This window comes from Poecile atricapillus, chromosome 2, assembly GCF_030490865.1.
Source record: "Poecile atricapillus isolate bPoeAtr1 chromosome 2, bPoeAtr1.hap1, whole genome shotgun sequence".
Taxonomy (NCBI): Eukaryota; Metazoa; Chordata; class Aves; order Passeriformes; family Paridae; genus Poecile; species Poecile atricapillus.
The window spans coordinates 80,388,169-80,408,123 of NC_081250.1; the positions used below are offsets into that span (position 1 = coordinate 80,388,169).

Below are 19,955 nucleotides of genomic sequence, written 5' to 3' on the forward strand. Positions count from 1 at the left end.
ACTCATGGCATTCCCCACCAACTCCTGGTATGCAACATTTATGTACAGTTTTTCCATGTCAAAATGAAACACTTTGGACTAAGGTCTTGATATATATTACCTATCTGCAAAGTAAAAATTTGGAGTTTTTTATAATGGCTAATGAAATATTTGGTCAGTGCAATAATTATTAGACCAAGCACAATCTGTAACAAATCAGAAAAGGAGCATCTTGGTAGCAAATATATGAAGAGATCCAGATGAAGAATCAGTAAAACAGGATACTGATTTTGAGGTATGAGGAAGAATATTTTCAATGTGGAAATTTAACCTGGCATAATTTATGACTGCATTTCTTGACTTTGGTGTATATTATGGTTTCAAAAAAGATTGTCAGCTTATATACAAAGCAGAACTCATTTTGGAAGAGACTGTTTCAGATAAACACAGACATTTGTTCATCTCACTGTTCTGCATCAAGATGTTGTCACATGAGGACACTGGTATCGGAATCTGAAAAACCATCTCTGTCATGGAAAGTTACATGCATATCCTCACAGAGATATCTTTTTTGTTCATGTGCTTACTTGAACAAAAGTAAGCACATCTATGAAAAACAGGATTGGCCCTTCTGAAATAATATCTATGGAGACAGCCAAATACATAAGTCTTTTGGAAAGACTGGATAAATTAACATTTTCCACATCGCTGCCCAAGGTCTAACTTCTGCCCTGCAGTGACACTGCGTGTCCCCCTCCTGACTGGCTGCCAGTAATACACACTCCAAGCACAGTGCTGCTACCTGACAGCAGTGGGGCAGCTTGTCAGCCCTGGATCTGCACCCACCTACCACCTTCTGCAGAGCTCAGCTGCGATGTGGGTCTGGAAGGGTTGCTGTTTTAGAGAAGTCATAGCTTCCTGAAGCATTTTATCCCATCAGTCATAACCATGGTAATTTCACAGTATCCTGAACATCCTGCAGACAGAAGGAGCAACACATGAAAAGCATTGCCATTGGGTTTGGCTTTGCTTCCTCTCATTGCCACTCTAAGATTTTTATTTTTTTTTTAAAGAATAGGCTTTTTGTAATTATATTTAATATAATATACTCAAATATTAAAGCTGCTTGGAAATATGAAATAATAAAACTGGGGAAACACTTTCCTCGTCAATTTCAGCTGGAGTTTTCCCTGAAGAAATAAAGTTTGAGACATGCCTTTGGAACTAGTGCAAACTCTTTATTTCCCATTAGGTATTAACTTTCACTGGAACCTCTTTAATTTTTCTTTGCCACTTAATTTGTGTTTAACCAAATTTGTGCAAAAATGTAGAATAAGAAAAGAGGAGGCTTTCTGACTCCCTCAGCTCTATTCTGAAGACAATTGCCTGCTTATTAAGAAATTTCTCCTACTATAACTCTTCAAACCAGAAGTTCTTTCTGCAACCTCATGTAATTTTTTTATTTTAATGCCTTTGATTGAAAAAAATTACATGCTTTAAAATGACAAGAGTGCTCCAGTAAAAAATGATCTTTTTATATGTAGTCTGGCATTAGTACCTCTCCTCAGATGGTGAAAATAAAAGCGGCAAGTTCTTTTTTAGATTGCACCTTGGTCAATTGGCTATTAACACATTGAACTTGCTGAGCCTGTAAGAAGTTATATGCAAAATGTGCTTAAGTTAACAATGTCAAGCATCCAACATGGTCACTTCTGAATAAAATTACACTCTCAGGAAGAAAGGAAATATTAGGATATCTGCTTATTGCTGTCTCTTTGTGTATGTATCTGACAGCTGAATTTAGGCTGGTGTCAGTTTATCTGCCAGACATTACTGCAATATTGCAATACCTGTTGTTCTGAATCATAGAATCATAGAATCACAAAAGAGCTAACATTGGCAGGGACCTCAGGAGGTCATCTGGTCCAACCCTCTGCTTAAGCAAGGCCACTTAGAGGCATTTGCCTGGGTCTATGTCTGAAAGGTCTTCTGAATGTCTCCAAGGCTGGAGACTCTACAGCCTCTCTGAGCAACCTGTGCCAATGCTCAGTCCCCCTCTCAAGTGAAAAAGCAATTCCTGTTGTTCTGTAAAAGTCTTGTGTTTCAGTTATTGTCCATTGTCTCTGGTCCTACATTACCTTTTCTATTACATGCAGTGGGTAACACAGTGTTGTCACTACAAGTGACATTTCCTTAGTTTGTCAAACCCTTAAAAATAATTTCTTTATTCATATGATCCTTTAAAAAAAAAAAAGTACTATCATGACTTCCATGGGCAATACCTACCTTTAAAAAACAGGAAACAGTATTTACTATATTTCTTCTGGCAACACAATGGCTTATATTGGAACAGATAGCCCTCCTGCTTTGGGCCTTGGTTAGTCCCTTCTGTGCACTCAGTCTTCTGTCTCAGTTACTTTACAGGCTTTATGAACTTCCTCATCTGCTTTCATGACAGGATGGCCAGGATGCCCTTGGCTTTCTTGGCCACCTGGACACACACTGGATCATGTTCATCCACTGTCAACCAGCACCCCTGGATCCTTTTTTGTTAGGCCACTTTCCAGCCACTCTGCCCCCAGCCTGTAGCGCTGCCTGAGGTTGTTGTGATGAAAGGGCATGAGGCATTAGGTACCTCAGTCTTATCCTTATCTCCTGTCACTGTGTTTCCCCCTGCATCCAGTAAAGGATTGAGATTTTCCTTAACCTTCTTTTTGTTGTATTTATAGAGACATTTCTGTTGTCTTTTACAGCAGTAGCCAGATTAAGTTCTAGCTGGACTTTGGCCCTTCTTATTTTCTCCCTGAAACCTCAAAACATCCATGTAGTCCTCCTGAGCTCCCTTCTTCCAAGGGGCAGGGATAAACTCTGCTCATTTTTTCCTGAGCTCCAGCAAAGCTCTTTTTCAGCCAGGCTGCTACTCTTCCCCACCTGCTCATCTTTTAACATAGAGGGATGACTTGTTGCCGTCAACAACAGGAAGAATGTCCTTCCTGGATTTCTTTGCCCTTCAGTACTGTCTCCCAAGGTACTCTGTGAACCATTTTCCTACACAGCCCAAAGTTTGTTCTCCGCAAGTCCAAGGTAGCAGTTCTTTTAACCCTTCTCTTTTCTTATCCTTTGACTGTAACATGAGGAGCAAGTGCTGCTCCGTTGAGGTCAGTATCAATCTCATGAAACTAAAGCATTCCTTGCTGGTTCTTTCTAGCTCCTCTCCTTTCTGTTCCATGTTTGATCGTACTCAGCAGGGAATGAAGAGGCTCTTTGGTTAGACTACTGAATGTCCCTGCCTTTGATCCCCAATATACAGGTACAATATCCATGTGAATGGGGTTTATGGGTCATTGGCCTGATCTCTTGAGATAGGCTAGATGCTGTCTTAGTCTTTGTTCCTTAGACAAGCAACTGCATTTATTTTGTTAATTCCATGCTCGGTAAATCTGACTCTCACAGGAGCCAGAAGCTCCATTAAGTAAATTATTAGATAAGGAAACTGAAAATATAAAAGGGATCAATTTAGACACAATGTCAGTGCAGCTGCTTCAAAGAGTAGTATGAGAATTTCAAGCTCCCTACCGTCCAGACACTTGAAGATAATGAGTAATTATTTTCTAAAGCAGCAGGCATCTAGGTAATCAATCTACTCTTATCAGGCAAGGACATATTGTGGGTTCCTTGCCAGACTTTTCTGATTCCTTTAGTTATTTATGTATTAACCCTTTGAAGTTTCATCAGGCTGTTCCAGGAGAAAGTTTTTTTGGATTACAGTGAAAAGGCTTACTTTCATTTTCTCCAAAATAGTAGTATTATGAATCTTTATGTGATAGGATGCAGAAAACCACTTATACTATGTAATCAACAAAGTCAATTTTTTAAATAACCAATGCTTTATTCTGTCAGGAATTCCAATGGTTTATTCCATCAGGAATTCTTACCTGGTTAGAAACACCTTGTAAATGAGGCAGCATCAATTGTTAAAGGGAGATTTGTTGGCTCTAGAGAACAGAAGACAAAATTGAAGGGACATGACAATATTTAAAAAGCAACATCTGCTGCTGCAAACACTTCTATCACAGACATTGTGAGGAAATCACCATGGACATCTGTATGTGGAATGGGAGAACAATAGTTCATAATGGCTTCATGGTCAAAGTAATCCCTTAATATAAGCAGTTTTCTTCGCGTGAGATGTGTCACTTTTGTCCCAAATCTTTTATATTTTAATTATATTAGTTACAGTGTTTGGAAAACTGATTGTAAAAGTTCTCAGATTATTTTGGAAACACAAAATAATCTGTACCTACTTGTACCGCAGAACCAAGAATGATGTGCAAGAGTAATTCCTTATCAGTTTTACCTTCCTGTTTGTCTTGGTTTGAAAAGACAGGTGTCTGCTAAAGAAGGCCGTAACCTCCCTTGAAATGGAAAAATGTAACCCCCCCCCTAATTATTATAATTTTTGAAATCAAGGGCTTCTCAGGCAAAGATATGGGAATAGGAATAACAGTTCTTAACTAGGAAAATTAAAATAAAAATGCAGTATTACAAAAAAGAAAACCAACAAAAAAAACAACCCACTGACAGACTCCGAATACAACCTGACACCCTGTTGGTCAGGGTGTTGGTAGCAGTCCAATTAAATGGTGGCTGCAGTCCTCCTGGAATGACAGATGTGGTCCTGTTGAAGTAATGATCCCATAGAAGGGTGTTGTTTTCCTCTGAAGGTCCAGTGATATAGATGGATCTGGTCTCTCTTCTCTGGGAATTCAGTGGAGAAAAGCTGTATGGCATTCTGAGTCTCCAAGGATATACATGTTTAAATGCTTGGCTCCTCCCCCTGAGTGGAGCACCTCACAATGGGATGATGCAATTTTATCAATCATGCAGTGAGACTCAATTGCCCATTAACAGAAAATGTCCCTCTGAAGGGAGAATGGGTCATGGAAGGGATAAAGAACACTGCCACACTTGGTTTTAACAGCTGGCCTATGAACAGAAGATATCCCCCAGTTATGAGGGATGGGTCATGAAAGAGATAACTGTCCCACCTGGTTTCAACAGATAGTAATAGAATACATACTTTTGGTTACATCTTGCATTGCAACCCAAGACACTGTTTAAGATCACTTCTGTTAATACTGTTTTATTTTTTTCTAGATTATCTATTTAACTTTGTATCTTTGCCCACTGGATTTTTTCCTTTTGCTTTAGGATTGACTGAGGTTGTGGAGCAAGAGAAGACTAACCAGTTAATACTTTTCTCTTGTCCCAACACAAAGATACGGAATTGGTGGTACTATACCAAACAGGATCATTTCTGAGAACAGAACACTGCAGTGAGGGGGCAGAAAGTCCTTGGGAAGTCTCTTTCAGTTCCATCCAGAAACTGTAGAAAGTTAACCAAGATTTCAGAGCTTTGTTCTCTGTAAGGTCATGTAACTTCTTAGAGATCCCTGTAGAGTTATTTGAGTAAAGTACATCTGTAATTTTCAAATATAAAAGTATTTTATTTTTTTTTCCTGATAGGTATATTACATTGAATCTAATCAGACAGAGAGGAATATCAATCTTTAATTACTCATTGATCATTAATTATTCAACATGTAGTTCTTTTTCATGGTCTGCTACTTTACTGCTGTTAGCATGTACTCTTTCTAAGCCTTTCCTAACAGACCTCAAGTCTCTCTAATCTTCCAGGTACTCTAGTTTGCTGAGTAACTTAGTTTGCTTTGTCATGCCTGCTGCCCCGATTTAGCTTTCATGTTGTAGTTTACATCTCAGTAGTTCCCTTTAATGTTCATTAACTCAGTAGTCTTTGGGTCACAGTGTTGAACTGTCCCAATACAATCCAAATTCTAGTCAAAACTGAAGTATGTGATGAAATATTCTGCAGATACTTCAGGAACACTGATGTCAATGGCAGAAAAGTTAATCCGTTGAAAATATCAAGTGTATACAATTGTTGTTATTTCTTGCATTTTGAGGGGGAAATTTATTTTGGTAGTTTTTTTCTTTTTCATTTTATGATGGAAATTTCTTCATTGTTCAGTTTGGTCTCCTGTGTTGTTGCTTTATAGGGAAATAAAGAAAACCATATAAAACACCAAAGGAGTTAAGTGAATAAATGCTTTTTAATTTTTCTGAAAAATATAAATGAGTTTTATCTAGAGTAATTACTTTTTTCTAGAGTTTCAGCCTAATATAATCTTAAAGCCTTAGAGGCATTCACTTCTGCAAACAATAGCTGACAAACAAAAAAAAAAATAACTTGCAGGTTCACGCTATTTTCCTACCTAATTACTGTGATGAAAACAGAAAGGGAACTACTAATGAAAGTGGACATAGAACTCTACTATGTACCTTCAAAGTGATATGTAGTAGTCACACCCCTCAAATTCCATCATTGGTAAAGTGTGTTCATGCACAGACTGTGGCTTCTGTGCTTGTCTCTGATAATTTAGCCTCAATCTGATGCAACAACAATGATTTTATTTTATTTTCTAGTTGCTTGTTCACACTAAAGTGTTTGCTGTTCCCACAGGAATTCTTTTGCTTTACAAACTGAACAGCTATTTGATCGTTGACACTGCCACTGATTAGTGCAGTAACAGGATGATTAGGCATATTAGCAGAGTGCCTCGTTTACTTACTGATAGGCGGCAAACCCTTTGTCTCTTTTCTTTTTTATGATTTTTCATCTCTTCTCTTTTATACTTCACTGAGCTCGTATTAGCAATTGACCCACAATGTGGAAATGCAGGCACTCCACAATGGCTTTAGGCAAACAGAAAGATCACCAGTATACATGAGACTGAATAATTTCTCCACTCTTTACAAGAATGAAATAGCCTTTTGAGGCACCTCAGTTTGAGCTTTCCTGAAATCCACACAGCACACTGTAATTGCTTGCAGAGACTTGTCCTAATTGGCTGCTTAAGGAAAGAACCAGACAGTTTATACCACGTTCCACATGGAAAGTTCTTCAGAGACCATCGAAACAATTAAAAGCATTTCTCTCTTTCTGCCTAAGGTTCATGACTTGAAACAGCAGATGAAATTATAGCAAATCACACATTGAGGAGTCCATGAACTTTTCCCAAAGTGGGTGACATCCTCTGGAAAAGGTTTGGGAGGGAGAGGAGAACACAGGGGAGAGAAGTTGTTTTGTACATAATTTTTCTGTAGTACTCTTCCCATTGTTTTATAGGTTTATATGTTTTAGATGTATGTGTGACGTGTATCTGTAAAACATTATATCTGGATCTTTCCCTTGTGAAACTTTGGAGCTCCATTTTTTACTGTTGCAATCAAATTAATTGGTTCATTACAGATCCTGAAGGCTTGCATGTCATTTATTTATTAAGGAGGTTTACATTTTCTCTTTTTTCATGCTGAGTTATTTCAGTGTTTCTCCTACAATGTCTCTTACTCTTCCTAGGCTTAAAAGCAAAACATTCCCTGATTCATTCCTCTTAAATTTTGGGTTGGAATGGATGATGAAAATACTAAATCCCAAGAAGTCTGTTGTAAACCTGGCTTTATGAAACAAGTACTTATGTTTTCTCTTGGTAGGTGATTAAAAAAACTAAAGGAAAACTGTTTACTGAGGTTTTAGTATGGAGTTTTTTAAAATATAGTGAGTAATCCATGGTGAGTTTAGCAGTGGCTAAAATCACCAGTGCACTTACTCATTTCTTGCTGTGAGATATGGATTAGGAGAAGGGCAAAACAGTTTCAAAACTTAAAAGGTGTAAAGAAACTTTATTAATAGAACTGCAAGAATAAGAAGCATCAGAATAAATCTTCCAAAATTCCTCTCCTCTCCTTGCCTAACATTTTTCCTTCCCCAACTGACAGCATAGAGACTAAACTTGGGATGTTAGATCAGATACCAACTATACAATAGTCTTTCATCAGTTCTTGTAGGGAGAGGAGTTTTCTCTTGTCATGCCATGGAGACTTCTCCACAAGAAACAGTTTTCTTGTGGCTTTTCATTTCCACAAATAGCAGTCGCCTGTGCAAAAATTCTGCATTGTGACATTCCTCCCATTTTCACAGCCCTCCTAGGGGTATGTCCATGGGCCATGAACTCATGGGGTATTACTTTGAGTTGTTCAAAGGTTCTCTTCATCTGTCACTGTGATCATCTCTGGGAACAGAGGTTTTCTTCTTCTCTCCCTGGAGGCAAAGGGTCTTCATCAACTCTCATCTCTCTGTTCAAGCGTCTCCTGGGATCACAACAAGTTCAGTATCTGCTTAGCTTTATCAATGGATGCCTTTGCTCACATCTACAATTGGGATACTTCATACCCCCATATTCTTTCATGAAGTAAAGGAGATATTTCAGTATATCATTGTTCATTTCTATGGCCCTACCAAAAGAATATTTCAGCCCAACGCTAAGGCATCTCTTCATTCATCTTCTGTCTAGGGCTTGACTCTTTCTTTACTGACATCAGTGTTTTCATGTTGTTTTCCATGTCTCTACTTTGTCTTTTTCTCTTGAGGAGAGAATAGTAGTCTGCAGGTGTCGTCTGAGCACTGAAAGGGTTAAATCTTGCCAGACCTGCAGATAGTTGTGTGCAGATAGGCAGTGGCCGCAGCAGTCAGGGTGTTGGATTTCAGGCCACACTGGGCCCCTCCCTCCGGCCGGCAGCCTCTGGGAGGGGGGTGCTCGGCCTGGAGCTGTCGGTGCCAGCCAGGGTAGGGGGGGTTTAGTGTGGGTGAGATGTCAGCAGCCGTGGCCTGGCTCCCACCCCCAGCCTCCACCCCTCGCCCGGGAGCTGCTGGGGTCCGACCGAGCCTGCCCCAGGCCGCACAGGCCGCAGGGGAGTGGGGCCAGCCCCCACCAGAGCCCCGTTACCTTTCGAGGCCAGAAGAGAAAAAAAGAGAGTTCCCAGGCTTGTGGTTTTTAAGCCGTGGATCTGACAGAGGCGGATCTAATTTCTAAATGGTGCAAAATATTGTCCGTTCTCAGAACCAGCCAAATATTGGCCTGTCCCAGGCACAGAGGAAGCTCCCAGCAATTTCTCTCAAAGAAATCATTTCCAGGGGTGTTTTCTTACTTCTTCCCCAAATGTCAATAAATGCGAAACCACCACAAATCTAAGGATCATTTTTTATTCTCCTTGGTTTGAATAGACAAGCTTTTTTCTCTCAAAACAAACACCCCCACTGGTTCACCATGTAGCCCACTTTGGAGCTGCTTCATCAGTGATGTACTTCTGCAGTCACTGACAGCATCTTTCAGAATACTCACAGCTAGCTTGAACTCTCACCTCAACCAGACAGGCTCACTTCTTTCTCAAAATATTCTGGCTGCTACCTTGAACTCTCATGCTGGCAGTCGCCTTGTAATCACAGCAGACACAACAGATGCTTCCCCTGGGAGAGATATACAAAATACAGCGTTTTTTAAGTGCAAGGAGGCACTGCTCATTTCCCAGCTGCAGGTGAGAATGCATCTAAGTGGCAGATAAATACATATTTATTAAACCCAGAAGGTTAGAAATATCCGTTTGTTGTTTTCACAGAATCCTTTATATTGAATTAAAATCAAGGTGTAGGAAAGAAACTATTTTTCAGAAAATATTTCCTGTTAAACTCATTGATCCTTAAGATGTGTTTTACTTTTTTATCTGATGGTCATCCTATACACTGGCTCTAGAGAAGAGACTGGAGGAGAGAGCACAGAATAAGATCAACCAAGAATCCTGCTATCATTTATCTCCCTTAAGCTGTTTCCTTTGCTGCACAAAATGGCAGCACATTTATGTTTTAGACACATTATTGTGCTCAGAGATGCTGAGAACCCCCTGTCCAACTTAACTGACTAGAAAGCTTATCATGACCATTATCACTTTCATCTACAGCAAAGTCCAGACAATTGGCTTTTGTTATGCATACTTACTACAGAGGAGAATTAATAAAAAAGTTCTCTTTAAATGCTGGTTTCTCTTTTTCCTTTTTCCCAATTTCCCCTGAATTGTATCACCTGGAATGACATTACAGCACTGTAGTTCTTGTCTCCATATCTACTGTTTATATCATAAATATATATTCTGGTTTTTGCTATTCAGGGCATGAATCTTATATAAACAGATGCTTTTAAAGTGAGTTCTTCAGCTGTGGCAAGTAGAGGCCATATGCAGGGGTTAAGGATGATCTGCTGACAGTGAATGTGCTAACCTTTTTTTGTTTTTACTCTGCCTAGCTGTGGAGTTTTGCGGAGTTATATTGCAATATAATTATTCTTTACAGTAGGCTGTCTTTGTCAAAAGAAAAGGGCCATCTAGATCAGAAAATCCTGTGACTTATCATCCTAGTTTCTGAAATATTTGAAATATTTCAAAAGCAAAGGCCTTCCAGGTACAATGACAAGATAAATGTCCATGCCATAGCACTGAAAGGAAGGAGACATTCTGCTTCAATAATTTTCTTTCTACTATCAGTACAAGAGGCATGAATGTGAACTTTATGAAAATTTCAGTGAAGAGATCATGAAGTGAAAAGAACGTGTGCCTGTGGATGCCTTGTTTTGAAGTGGGCTGTGCTGAGGAGATCTGTACATCCACAGATGTCCAAACATCTTAACTTTGGCAGTACCCATATGCTTTAAACCCACAAGGTCACAGCTGCTGTCTTGTTTACATGTTTTGCAACTGCTGGAGATAACAGAGGAATGGAAAACAGGGTGGTATAGCTGATCTTTCACCCTGTCATGTTCTGGGAACCCGAAGATGTACAGCTCTGGATGGACCTCCTACTCACTGCACATTGCACAGATCCCTTGTTCTCTGGCATGGTAATTTTTAGAGCTCCTAAAGGGTTTCTTAGAAGTAAACCACTCTATTCATCATTTCTACTGTCAAATAAAAAGGATGTTTACGTGAGAACATATTGCTCGCTTTAATACAAAGACAAGGCCATTCCAGTGGTGTCATGACCAGCTGTCAGGTGGGAGATGCCTACAGGCTTCTCTGATAGAATCAGCCACTGGGTTTATCCTGCAGTCAGGCACAGCACAGGCGCCCATAGTCCTCAGGTCAGCTCTTGAGGGAATTGCTAACACTTCAGTGTTCAACAGTGTTCCAGTTAGGATCACTACAGCTGCCGAAACCAGGCATGTAGTTATCCTCAGTTTTCCTTCTGAACAAGTTAACAATCACAAGAGAAATGATAATAGTGTTTTCATGTTTGTAGACTGAATAATTCTTATGGTAACAACAAAGAATACTCAGACCTCTTGAACTTGCTTTGTAATACATATTTTGTAAAACAAATGTTGTTGGTTGAGCAGTAAACAAGCATCATTAAATGTTGCATACAAAACCCTGGTGAGCATTTTCTAAGTCATCTGCAGACTTGGGCTGTGAAAATATAACCAGGTGTGCTGGCAGTGAAGTCAATTCATCATTTAATTTCTCTGTCACCATAAAAAAGAGTGCTGATTGCCAAATGAAGTGGTTGCCTAGCACCATCAATGCAATTATTTCTACTCTTTTGAATTTTGCATCCAAATGCTTCTGTTAGCCCTTACTCTGTTGTAAGCTCAGATGCCTCACTGTCTGTGGTGGATTCCTCACTTTGTTCCCACTCTCTCTCCCGTGTGTCTTTACAGTGGTCAGTGTACATCCGCGCTGCCGTCCGCAAAGAGAAAGGATTGCCAATATTGGTGGAACTGCTCCGAATAGACAATGACCGGGTGGTATGTGCAGTTGCTACAGCTTTACGAAACATGGCCTTAGATGTCAGAAATAAAGAGTTAATAGGTATGTTCTTTCCAAACAACCTGTATATACTGTGGGTTTGGGGATTTTTTGTTTTTTCCAGTTCACAGCAGAATGAGCACAGTGAAAATTATCCTCACATTTCTAGAACAATTTTTTTAATTCTTTCTCTAGTGTGTCGTATTCAGATTTTATGTGACAACTTGCTAGTATATATCAAGGAATTGTTAAATTAATTAAACATCATGCAATGTTTCTTGATCTCTCATGCTGCAATCTCTGTAAGAAAAGCAATGGCTTTGTTCTGCTTTAGTATTTCATTCTTAGGCTGGCAGTAGCACTTGCATCTTCCAGATCAAGGATCTAAGCAGAGCACTCCCTCCTGATCCTCAGATTACCTATTGCAAGTAACTTTGGAATCATGAAGTAACAAAGTGTAAAGATTTTAAAAAGGTTACAGGAATTTACTGGGCAGATTAGTAGCTCCAGCAAGAGAACTGGGAGACTCTTGCTTCACAAACAAATACATTTTTAAGGAAAAGGACAATAATTTATGTAAGTCATTATTGCCCCTGAATTCTGATCGTATGGTAAGCACACATCAGGGGTTTGGACATGTTTTATTTTGTTCAGGCATTTGTTGGTTTTTTTTAGCTGAAATTCATCTAAATACTGTGGGTCATTGAGCTTTTATTTTCATGTTCTGTCTTTGAAAAATAATCACTCCCTTGATTTTTAATTATTTCAACAACCTTAACCAAATTATTTCTAGTTCTGTACATTAAGAGCATATTTTCTGTTAATTTTTCCTTACTCGTTGATTTGTTATCATTACAGCATATTTCTTCCCTGCTTTTAATTACAGAATTTTATAAATAGATACTATGATCATAATGTTTGTTATTTGCATCCAGTGCTGTCTCAGGGTTAATGCTTCATTACAGCAGTGGTCTGCAAGTTGTTAAAACAAGGCAATCACTCCTCTCATATTGGGAGGAGTGTCTCATTGTACTAATGTTCACAGATCTGAAAATTTCATTTAGGAATGTAACACTATACATTTAAAATTGAGCTGTCTTAATCTGATGTGCCATTCAAAATACTAGTCAAATTATGGATTGTAAATTTGCACAACATCAACATTTTAATTTTTTTTTAATTCTTAAAGAACACGTCAGAATAGCTAAGATAAATTTTAATAATTTAATAATAGCTGTAGAGTGCTGCTCTGATTTATGTTATTTGTAGGATGATTCTGAGAAACTGTACTTCATAACTGCAATAGTAATTTGCTGCAGCTTAAAAACAGTCCAAACATGCCAATATGCAAGGGAGTTATAAAACTTGAACCATTTCAACTGGGATCTCTGTATGTTCATTTCTCTGGCTTTCATCATTGAACTTCAAAGAAACAGTAATAGCAGTCATTATTCCTTTTGTTGTCTAGTATTTTTTAGCAAGTAGGGTCTATCATAGAGCTGATTTTTAGAAATGCTAAACATCAGCAGTGGTCAAGGATTTCAGCTCATGTTGTAGTCCATCCATTTTGTTGATATTGCACTTCCGTGTATTGTATATGTATTTCAGGATGCCTTAGCTGTTGTTATGCAAAGGTAGCCTCAAAAGGAGCTTGTGCTTTGTGAGTGTTCAAGCGTCCTTCTGCCTAGGCAAAATCGACATGCTATTTATCTTTCCTCTTTCTGATTTTTATTAATGCATCAGTTATTGTGGTGACACACTCAGCCTTACAAGCTGGAATTTTCCCCATAAGATAACCTTTTTTAAAGGAGAATTTCCCAATTGTATATATAGTAAAGTTACATAACTGGAATTGAGTTGGTTGGGGGGTTTTAATGCCTTTATAAAGCTTTCATTTCAGTGGTGTTGTCATTCCTTTCCCAGCTGACATTTTTTTACTGAAATGTGCCAGAGAATGATATATCTAATTCTGCTGCTGCCAAGCAGCCCCTACATTAGTATTAAGCCACCTGGAAAATATATTAGAGAGCTTGTTAAAATCCAGACTCACCTGTACTGAGCTACAAAACAAACAAAAAGACCCTCTTCTCAATGGCCAGAAGTTTCATAGTAGACTTCACTGAATTGACCAATCTGTTTTGTTTTTCACACGGATCTATCAATAGTGTTGTTGCATTGCTAAAGGTTGGTGTAAGGCTTCTGTCATAATTTATCTGATCCATCCCCATAGCAACATTATTTATAGTGAGGTCTTCTTCCTGGGTTTCATTTCAGGCATGCTCCATGTCTTTAAAAGGACCTTCTTTTTTTCTTCTGTGTTGCTTTTGCAATGTGCCATGTGTCCCTTGGCAGAGACAACAGTCATATTCATCCTTCTCCTTCACAAAATTAAATTGCATTCAAAAACATTGTAAATCTGGCCTACTAGATAATGCAACACTCAGTTTTCTCTCCTTGAACACACTGCCCAGATGCATTCCTGCTCACATGTTAGACCACATTCATTTTCACTTGACTTCCAGGACCCTTGTCTGCATAAAATAGTACAGAGTCTTTTTTGCTTCCCAAGAGTGCACCCAAGGGAAAGGTTTCTCAGCCTTTTCTTTCTTCCAGCTGAGGGAAAGATCTACTACTGATACTGCCTGTTTTGTTCTCCTTGGTTTCAGTGATTTAGGCTGCACAACACCCCTGTGTCCCTCTGATACCATAACATTTTTCCACTTCTATTCATGTGCTCAGCATTTTTTAAGGCTTCTTTTCTTTCCTTGAAGCAGGTTCTGACTAAACTTCCCCATGGGTCCATTAGCTTTGCCCCCCAGCCCCAGTAGATGCCACTGAGTTGACAAAAATCATTTTTTTTTGCTTTTGACGGTTAACTTAGAAGAAAATAACTTTTATCGCACAGGTCCTCTAAAAGGTATGTTGATGACCTCTGTGCAGTTATGTCATCCCCGTGTTCTTTATTTCTCTCAGAAGGAAAAGGTGAGGAAGGGAAAGTAGAATAAAAAAACCCTTCTGTGTTCCTCAGGGCTAGACTGATGCCTTAGTTTGAGAATATGACATTATTCTCTTTCTGCTTGGAATGCAGTTTTTAACTTGAGGATAACCTGCAGACCTCATGCTTCTGGCCAGTCAGGGCCAGTGCCTCACGCCAAAGCTATCACACTATCTTCCCTACAGTGAGTGTGCTTACAGACTTCCATTTTCTAGAGCTACATTTTGTTGGAATGGTATCAGAAATTGCTAACCTTATATAGTTTCTTCTCTTTAACTAGAGGTAACTTGGATTAGCTGGATGGGGCAGAAAAGCTTGAAAGTAAACCCATCTCCTATAAATAGCATCTTTGCAGGATGAATTGTTTCCTTGTTTTCCTGCCCCAGCAACCTTCAGTGGATTTCTGGTTCAAATACCTTCCACACAGTCATCTGGACTTTTAGAGAACTTTCTGTTCTGTTCTAGAGAACCTGACTCTGCACGGTAGACTTCTGTTCTCAGGAGCTCTCCCAGCCAGCACTGGTGTAGCAGCCTCCCTTCTTGCTTATTCCCTCTACCCACTCTACATGTGAGAAGGCTTTCCAAATCAGGATTTCCCATTCAGTCCTGGGAAACAAGCCAGCTTCATCTTTCTTTTATCTGAAAGACAGACAGCATTTTCTTCTTTGCTGCTATCCACAAGGTCTTTAACAAAAGAGATTATGCATTGTACAGTTAATTGAAAATGATATGACTTACTATTATACTAAACAAGCAGGTACAGACTATCCCTGTCTGAAATTTTTAAAGTATGACTGTCCCCAAAATTTGCATTTTCCTTGTTCTTATGTATGCACAGCATATACCTTTTATTTTAAATGGCAGTTACTGTGGCATTTTAAAGTGCAATAAGGTGGTCTTTCAAACAAGTTAACCTGATTTTTCAAGCTGCCCCAGATAAGAAATTTGTCATTATTCATGTACTGCACAATATGTACAGTATAGGATTTGTCCTCTTGAAGGAAAATTTGGAATTTGTATTAGTACTGTTCAGTGGTAAGTCCACAGGATACAGGCTTTGGAGAGAAAGGAGAGCTGGAGGTAAAACGTATAAAACTTCAGTGCACAGTTTTGTGCTTCAAGTCTTTCTGTCACTTTCATTTTATCCAGTGGTTTCTAATGCCATTCTGGGTCATTGTTGATTAAGAGGAATATCGTACTAGAAATTGAACAGCACCACTATTTCTCTTGGCCTCTTGGTCTGCATTTTTGCAGTTAAATGAAATTTTTTTTTTCCCTTTTTTTAGAGACTGGTAGTATTTTAATCAGTCACGCTTGGACAAAAGGGGGACAGTTCCACCTAAAGGCTTTTGTTGACTTCTTGTATTGTGTAGAAAACAAGTTCTTGCATCCATATGCCCTTAAAATGTTTAGAGAATCCAGGTGTCTGTTCAGGTCTGTAGGTTCTATGGAGTTTGATGGGATAAGTTGAAGTGTTGTAATAATGAAAACATCCTTGTTTTGTAAAAGGTAAATAAAGTCAGTGGTACGATCTCTTCTGCCTTCACAAGGTTTTGAAACAGGGCCTGTAGGAGGAGTAATTTTTAAATAATTGTTCCTGAGTTGGGGGCTGTGTGTCAGTACTGAATTATCCTCTTCACTGTTTGTGTGTTGGTAATGCAGTTATACATACAAAATTCAACAGTGGTACATCAATTAAATTATTACTTAATGGGTGCTGGAAACTGCTTACTCTTGCTAGATGTCTAAAAGTTCATTGTCTGAGATATGATACCTGTAACAGAGGCCCTTAGAGGTGACTGAGAGACTCACAGAAAGTGACTTAATTTGTCTAAAATGTGATAAAATGGAAATTAACCTGTATGACCATAACATCGTTGTTTAGTTATAAAAAACATCTAAAAAGTGTGTAATTGTCAGTGTATGTCTTGTGATCTCATAGCATTGTGAGTCTGTTTGGGTGCCTGGTGTTTGTTTCAACATTTTATTGCTAAACTTCAGAAAGCTTGACTGAATGATACATCAGGAGTTCACAACTCTAGTGAGATTTGCAGAATAATTCCTGTTGGAAGGAACCACACAAGGTCACCTTGCCCAGCTTTGCACTCAAAGATCAAGTATGTTATTTTAAAGTTTGACAACAATGTTTGGAAAGATTGCTTTTCAGCTGTGAGGCTGAAAATGCATCAGAATCAAGTATTCACATTCTCAGAGCATATCATGGCTCTTCTGGTGTATAAACACCTACATGGGGTCCTCCTATCTTAGAACATGGTTACATTTATTTTCAGGATTAGTAATAAATCCAAGTGAAAAGAGTTCCTAGTCTTGTAGTTACAAGAACAGTAGCTAAAGTCCCAGTAATGTACATTGGTAGAAAATATGGAAATGTGTTTGAAGATGATTAAATCAAATATCACAGAATCACTACATTGGACGAGACCTCCAAGATCATCAAGTCCAACCCAGCCCTAACACCAAAAACTAGATCATGGCACCCAGTACCACATCCAGTCTTCTTTTAAAAACATCCAGGGATGGTGACTCCACCACCTCTCCAAGCAGACCATTCCAATACTTTATCACCCTTTCCGTAAAAACCTTTTTCCTGATATCCAACCTGTATTTCCCTTGGCACAGCTTGGGACTGTGTCCTCTCATGCTGTCAATTGCTATCTGGTGAAGGAGACCAACCCCCACCTGACTACACTCACCTTTCAGGAAGTTGTAGAGAGTGATAAGATCACCCCTGAGTCTCCTTTTCTTCAGGCTAAACAACCCCAGCTCCCTCAGTTGTTCCTCACTTTGTTCCAAGCCCCTCACCAGACTTGTTGCCTCCTCTGGACACGCTCAAGTGTCTCAACATCCTTCCCAAACTGAGGGCCCAGAACTGGACACAGCACTCCAGGTGTGGCCTCACCAGTGCCCAGTACCAAGGGGAAGAATGACCTCCCTGCTCCTGCTGGCCACACTATTCCTGATCCAGGCCAGGATGCCAGTGGCCTTCTGGAGCACCAGGGCACACTGCTGGCTCATGTTCAGCCGGCTGTGGACCAGTACCCCCAGGTCCCTTTCTGCCTGGACACTGTCCAGCCACACCATCCCAGCCTATGATGTTGCAGGGGGTTATTGTGGCCAAAATGCAGGACCTGGCACTTGGACTTATTAAACTTCATCTTACTGGATTCCGCCCATCCATCTTGCAAATGGATGCAGCTTTCATCCCACTTAAGAGTACCTACATGCAGCTTTCTCTTATTTTTAGATGTGAATATTTCTGAATTTCTCACACATGCATCTGCTGACATTAAGAGACAATAATTTTTTTATTGAATTTTTAATTGATGTATAAAGTATCTTCATCACTGGAATGATAAACTGACATAAATTTGCAATGCAGAAGATGCCAGAAAGCACTAATCAGACATTTGTTCTGAAGATGACGACATAATATATCCTGCAATTTGTTTAATTTGTGTCAGTTTTTATTGCACTTCATTTTTTGTGTTTGATAGTTGAGCTGTGCAAAACAATAAACAGATACCTGAATAAGAACAGGCTGTCATCAAGAGGTCAAGGAGTTGATTTATAAAATTAAATGCATTGTCATGAATTAATAACTGGTTATTCTGTATCAATGAAGAGAAAGACACTAGTTAAGTTAGTAAAGGAGTAATTAAACTATGATGTTTTATACCACCCAAAAGGCAACATCTGGAATCCTTGGTTTCTAGTGTTGTATAAATAAGTTAGCTGAGAATTTAACCTGATAAATATTTAAATGTTAAGTACTTTTTCCATTGCGGTGTAAAAGCTTTGTGTCAAGGAAATGTTGACTTCACGTGCTTTAGCCACTTGCATGTTGCTTTTTGCACTGTTTCCTCAAGTATATTTTTGACAAGCAGACCTCGTAGTTACAGAGGTTAGAAAAGTCATTTCTTATGAAATAAACAGTCTCACATGAAGAGATTAAGGAGGAAAACCAGCACTGGTGAAACGGAATTCTTATTTTTAGTATCAAAGTCAAGATCAAGCACTTTCAAAATTAGATAAACTCTTCTACATCTGAACTTTCCTATTGCCTAAGTACACCTGTCTGGATTTGGAGGGATTTTTCTCTTCCATGAACCATTTGAAAAAAATAGTGTTTCAAGTAGTCAGCTGGCTTCTGAACAGTTAAGATAAAATGGCACCCTTGGTGTTCATCCCACTTACCTCTATCAATAAAGTGTTTGATCTTACAGTCTAATGGGTCCTGTGTGAGAACCTAGAGAAGTAGCCAGAGGTTCAGTGGCCAAGTTTTGTGTAACTGAAGATAGGGAAGTAGTATCTCATCAGAAGTTGTTCTGGGAATACAAACTAAGCACTGTCCTGCTCTCCTTTAATTAGGTCAGTAGACTCAGCAAGGGCAGTTAGTGAAAAAGCACTATGAATTTTTATTGTCGCCCAAAACAGCAGAAATAACTGCATGCAGGTTCAAAGCTACAGTAATGAGGGATACTACTTTCACAGACCTGTTTTTCCTTGAAATGCCAAGTCAAAGAATCATTTCATCTGTCATAGTAAGGTCAAGATGCTTCACAAATTGTAACCACAACCCAGCTATAGGTCAGCTATTCGTTCTAGTAGAATAAACTGTGTGGAAGTGCCTGTAAAATGCCTGTATTTCTAATTTAAGTGGTGTAATCAAGAGAATCATCTTCAGTATTGCACCATGACAGCTTCTCTAGATGATGATGGTAATGCTAAATGATGCCATATAGTGCTTTAATGTTTATAAACTTTAAAGTCTTTATTATGGGTTTTATCATTTTGTATTCATGTTCGTTATTACTTAAGATTGAATTCTGATTGTAAGTCATAAATGTTGCAAAATCTGGCAGAGGTGGCCCAGGAAAGCCTAGATTAATTGTGACTGCCAAAAACACCACCACCTCCAAAAACAGTGAAGGGATGTGCCTTTTGATTTCACTAATGTGCATTTCATGCGTAAGTACCCTGACCTGCGCCCTATATTTTGTTTGAGATAAACAATTTATGTTTATTTCTATACTCCTGCACAAGGTAGCAAGCAATTAAACTGTATATGTATCTGGTTTTCTCATTCAGAAGATTGACATTTCAAACAATTTAATATTAATTTTCATCTCTGTTTCTCAGTATGCTTGTGCTGAGAAGTGCCATTTACCTTTTGAAAATTTGGAGTTCTGATCTAAGAAATGCATGTAATTTAGGCACATATTCCATAAAATATACAAAGGTAGAGGTGCAT

At 38.9% G+C, this 19,955-nt stretch overlaps 1 protein-coding gene across 4 annotated transcripts in view; it reads left to right on the forward strand.

Moving 5' to 3' along the window:
* Positions 1-19,955, forward strand: part of CTNND2 (catenin delta 2) — a 691,061-nt gene that overhangs the window by 606,601 nt on the left and 64,505 nt on the right. For all 4 annotated transcript variants that reach the window (XM_058831646.1, XM_058831649.1, XM_058831647.1 and 1 more), the window contains one exon: positions 11,601-11,751. In XM_058831646.1, coding sequence (XP_058687629.1) covers positions 11,601-11,751 — 151 coding nt within the window. The remainder of the gene's footprint in view (positions 1-11,600; positions 11,752-19,955) is intronic.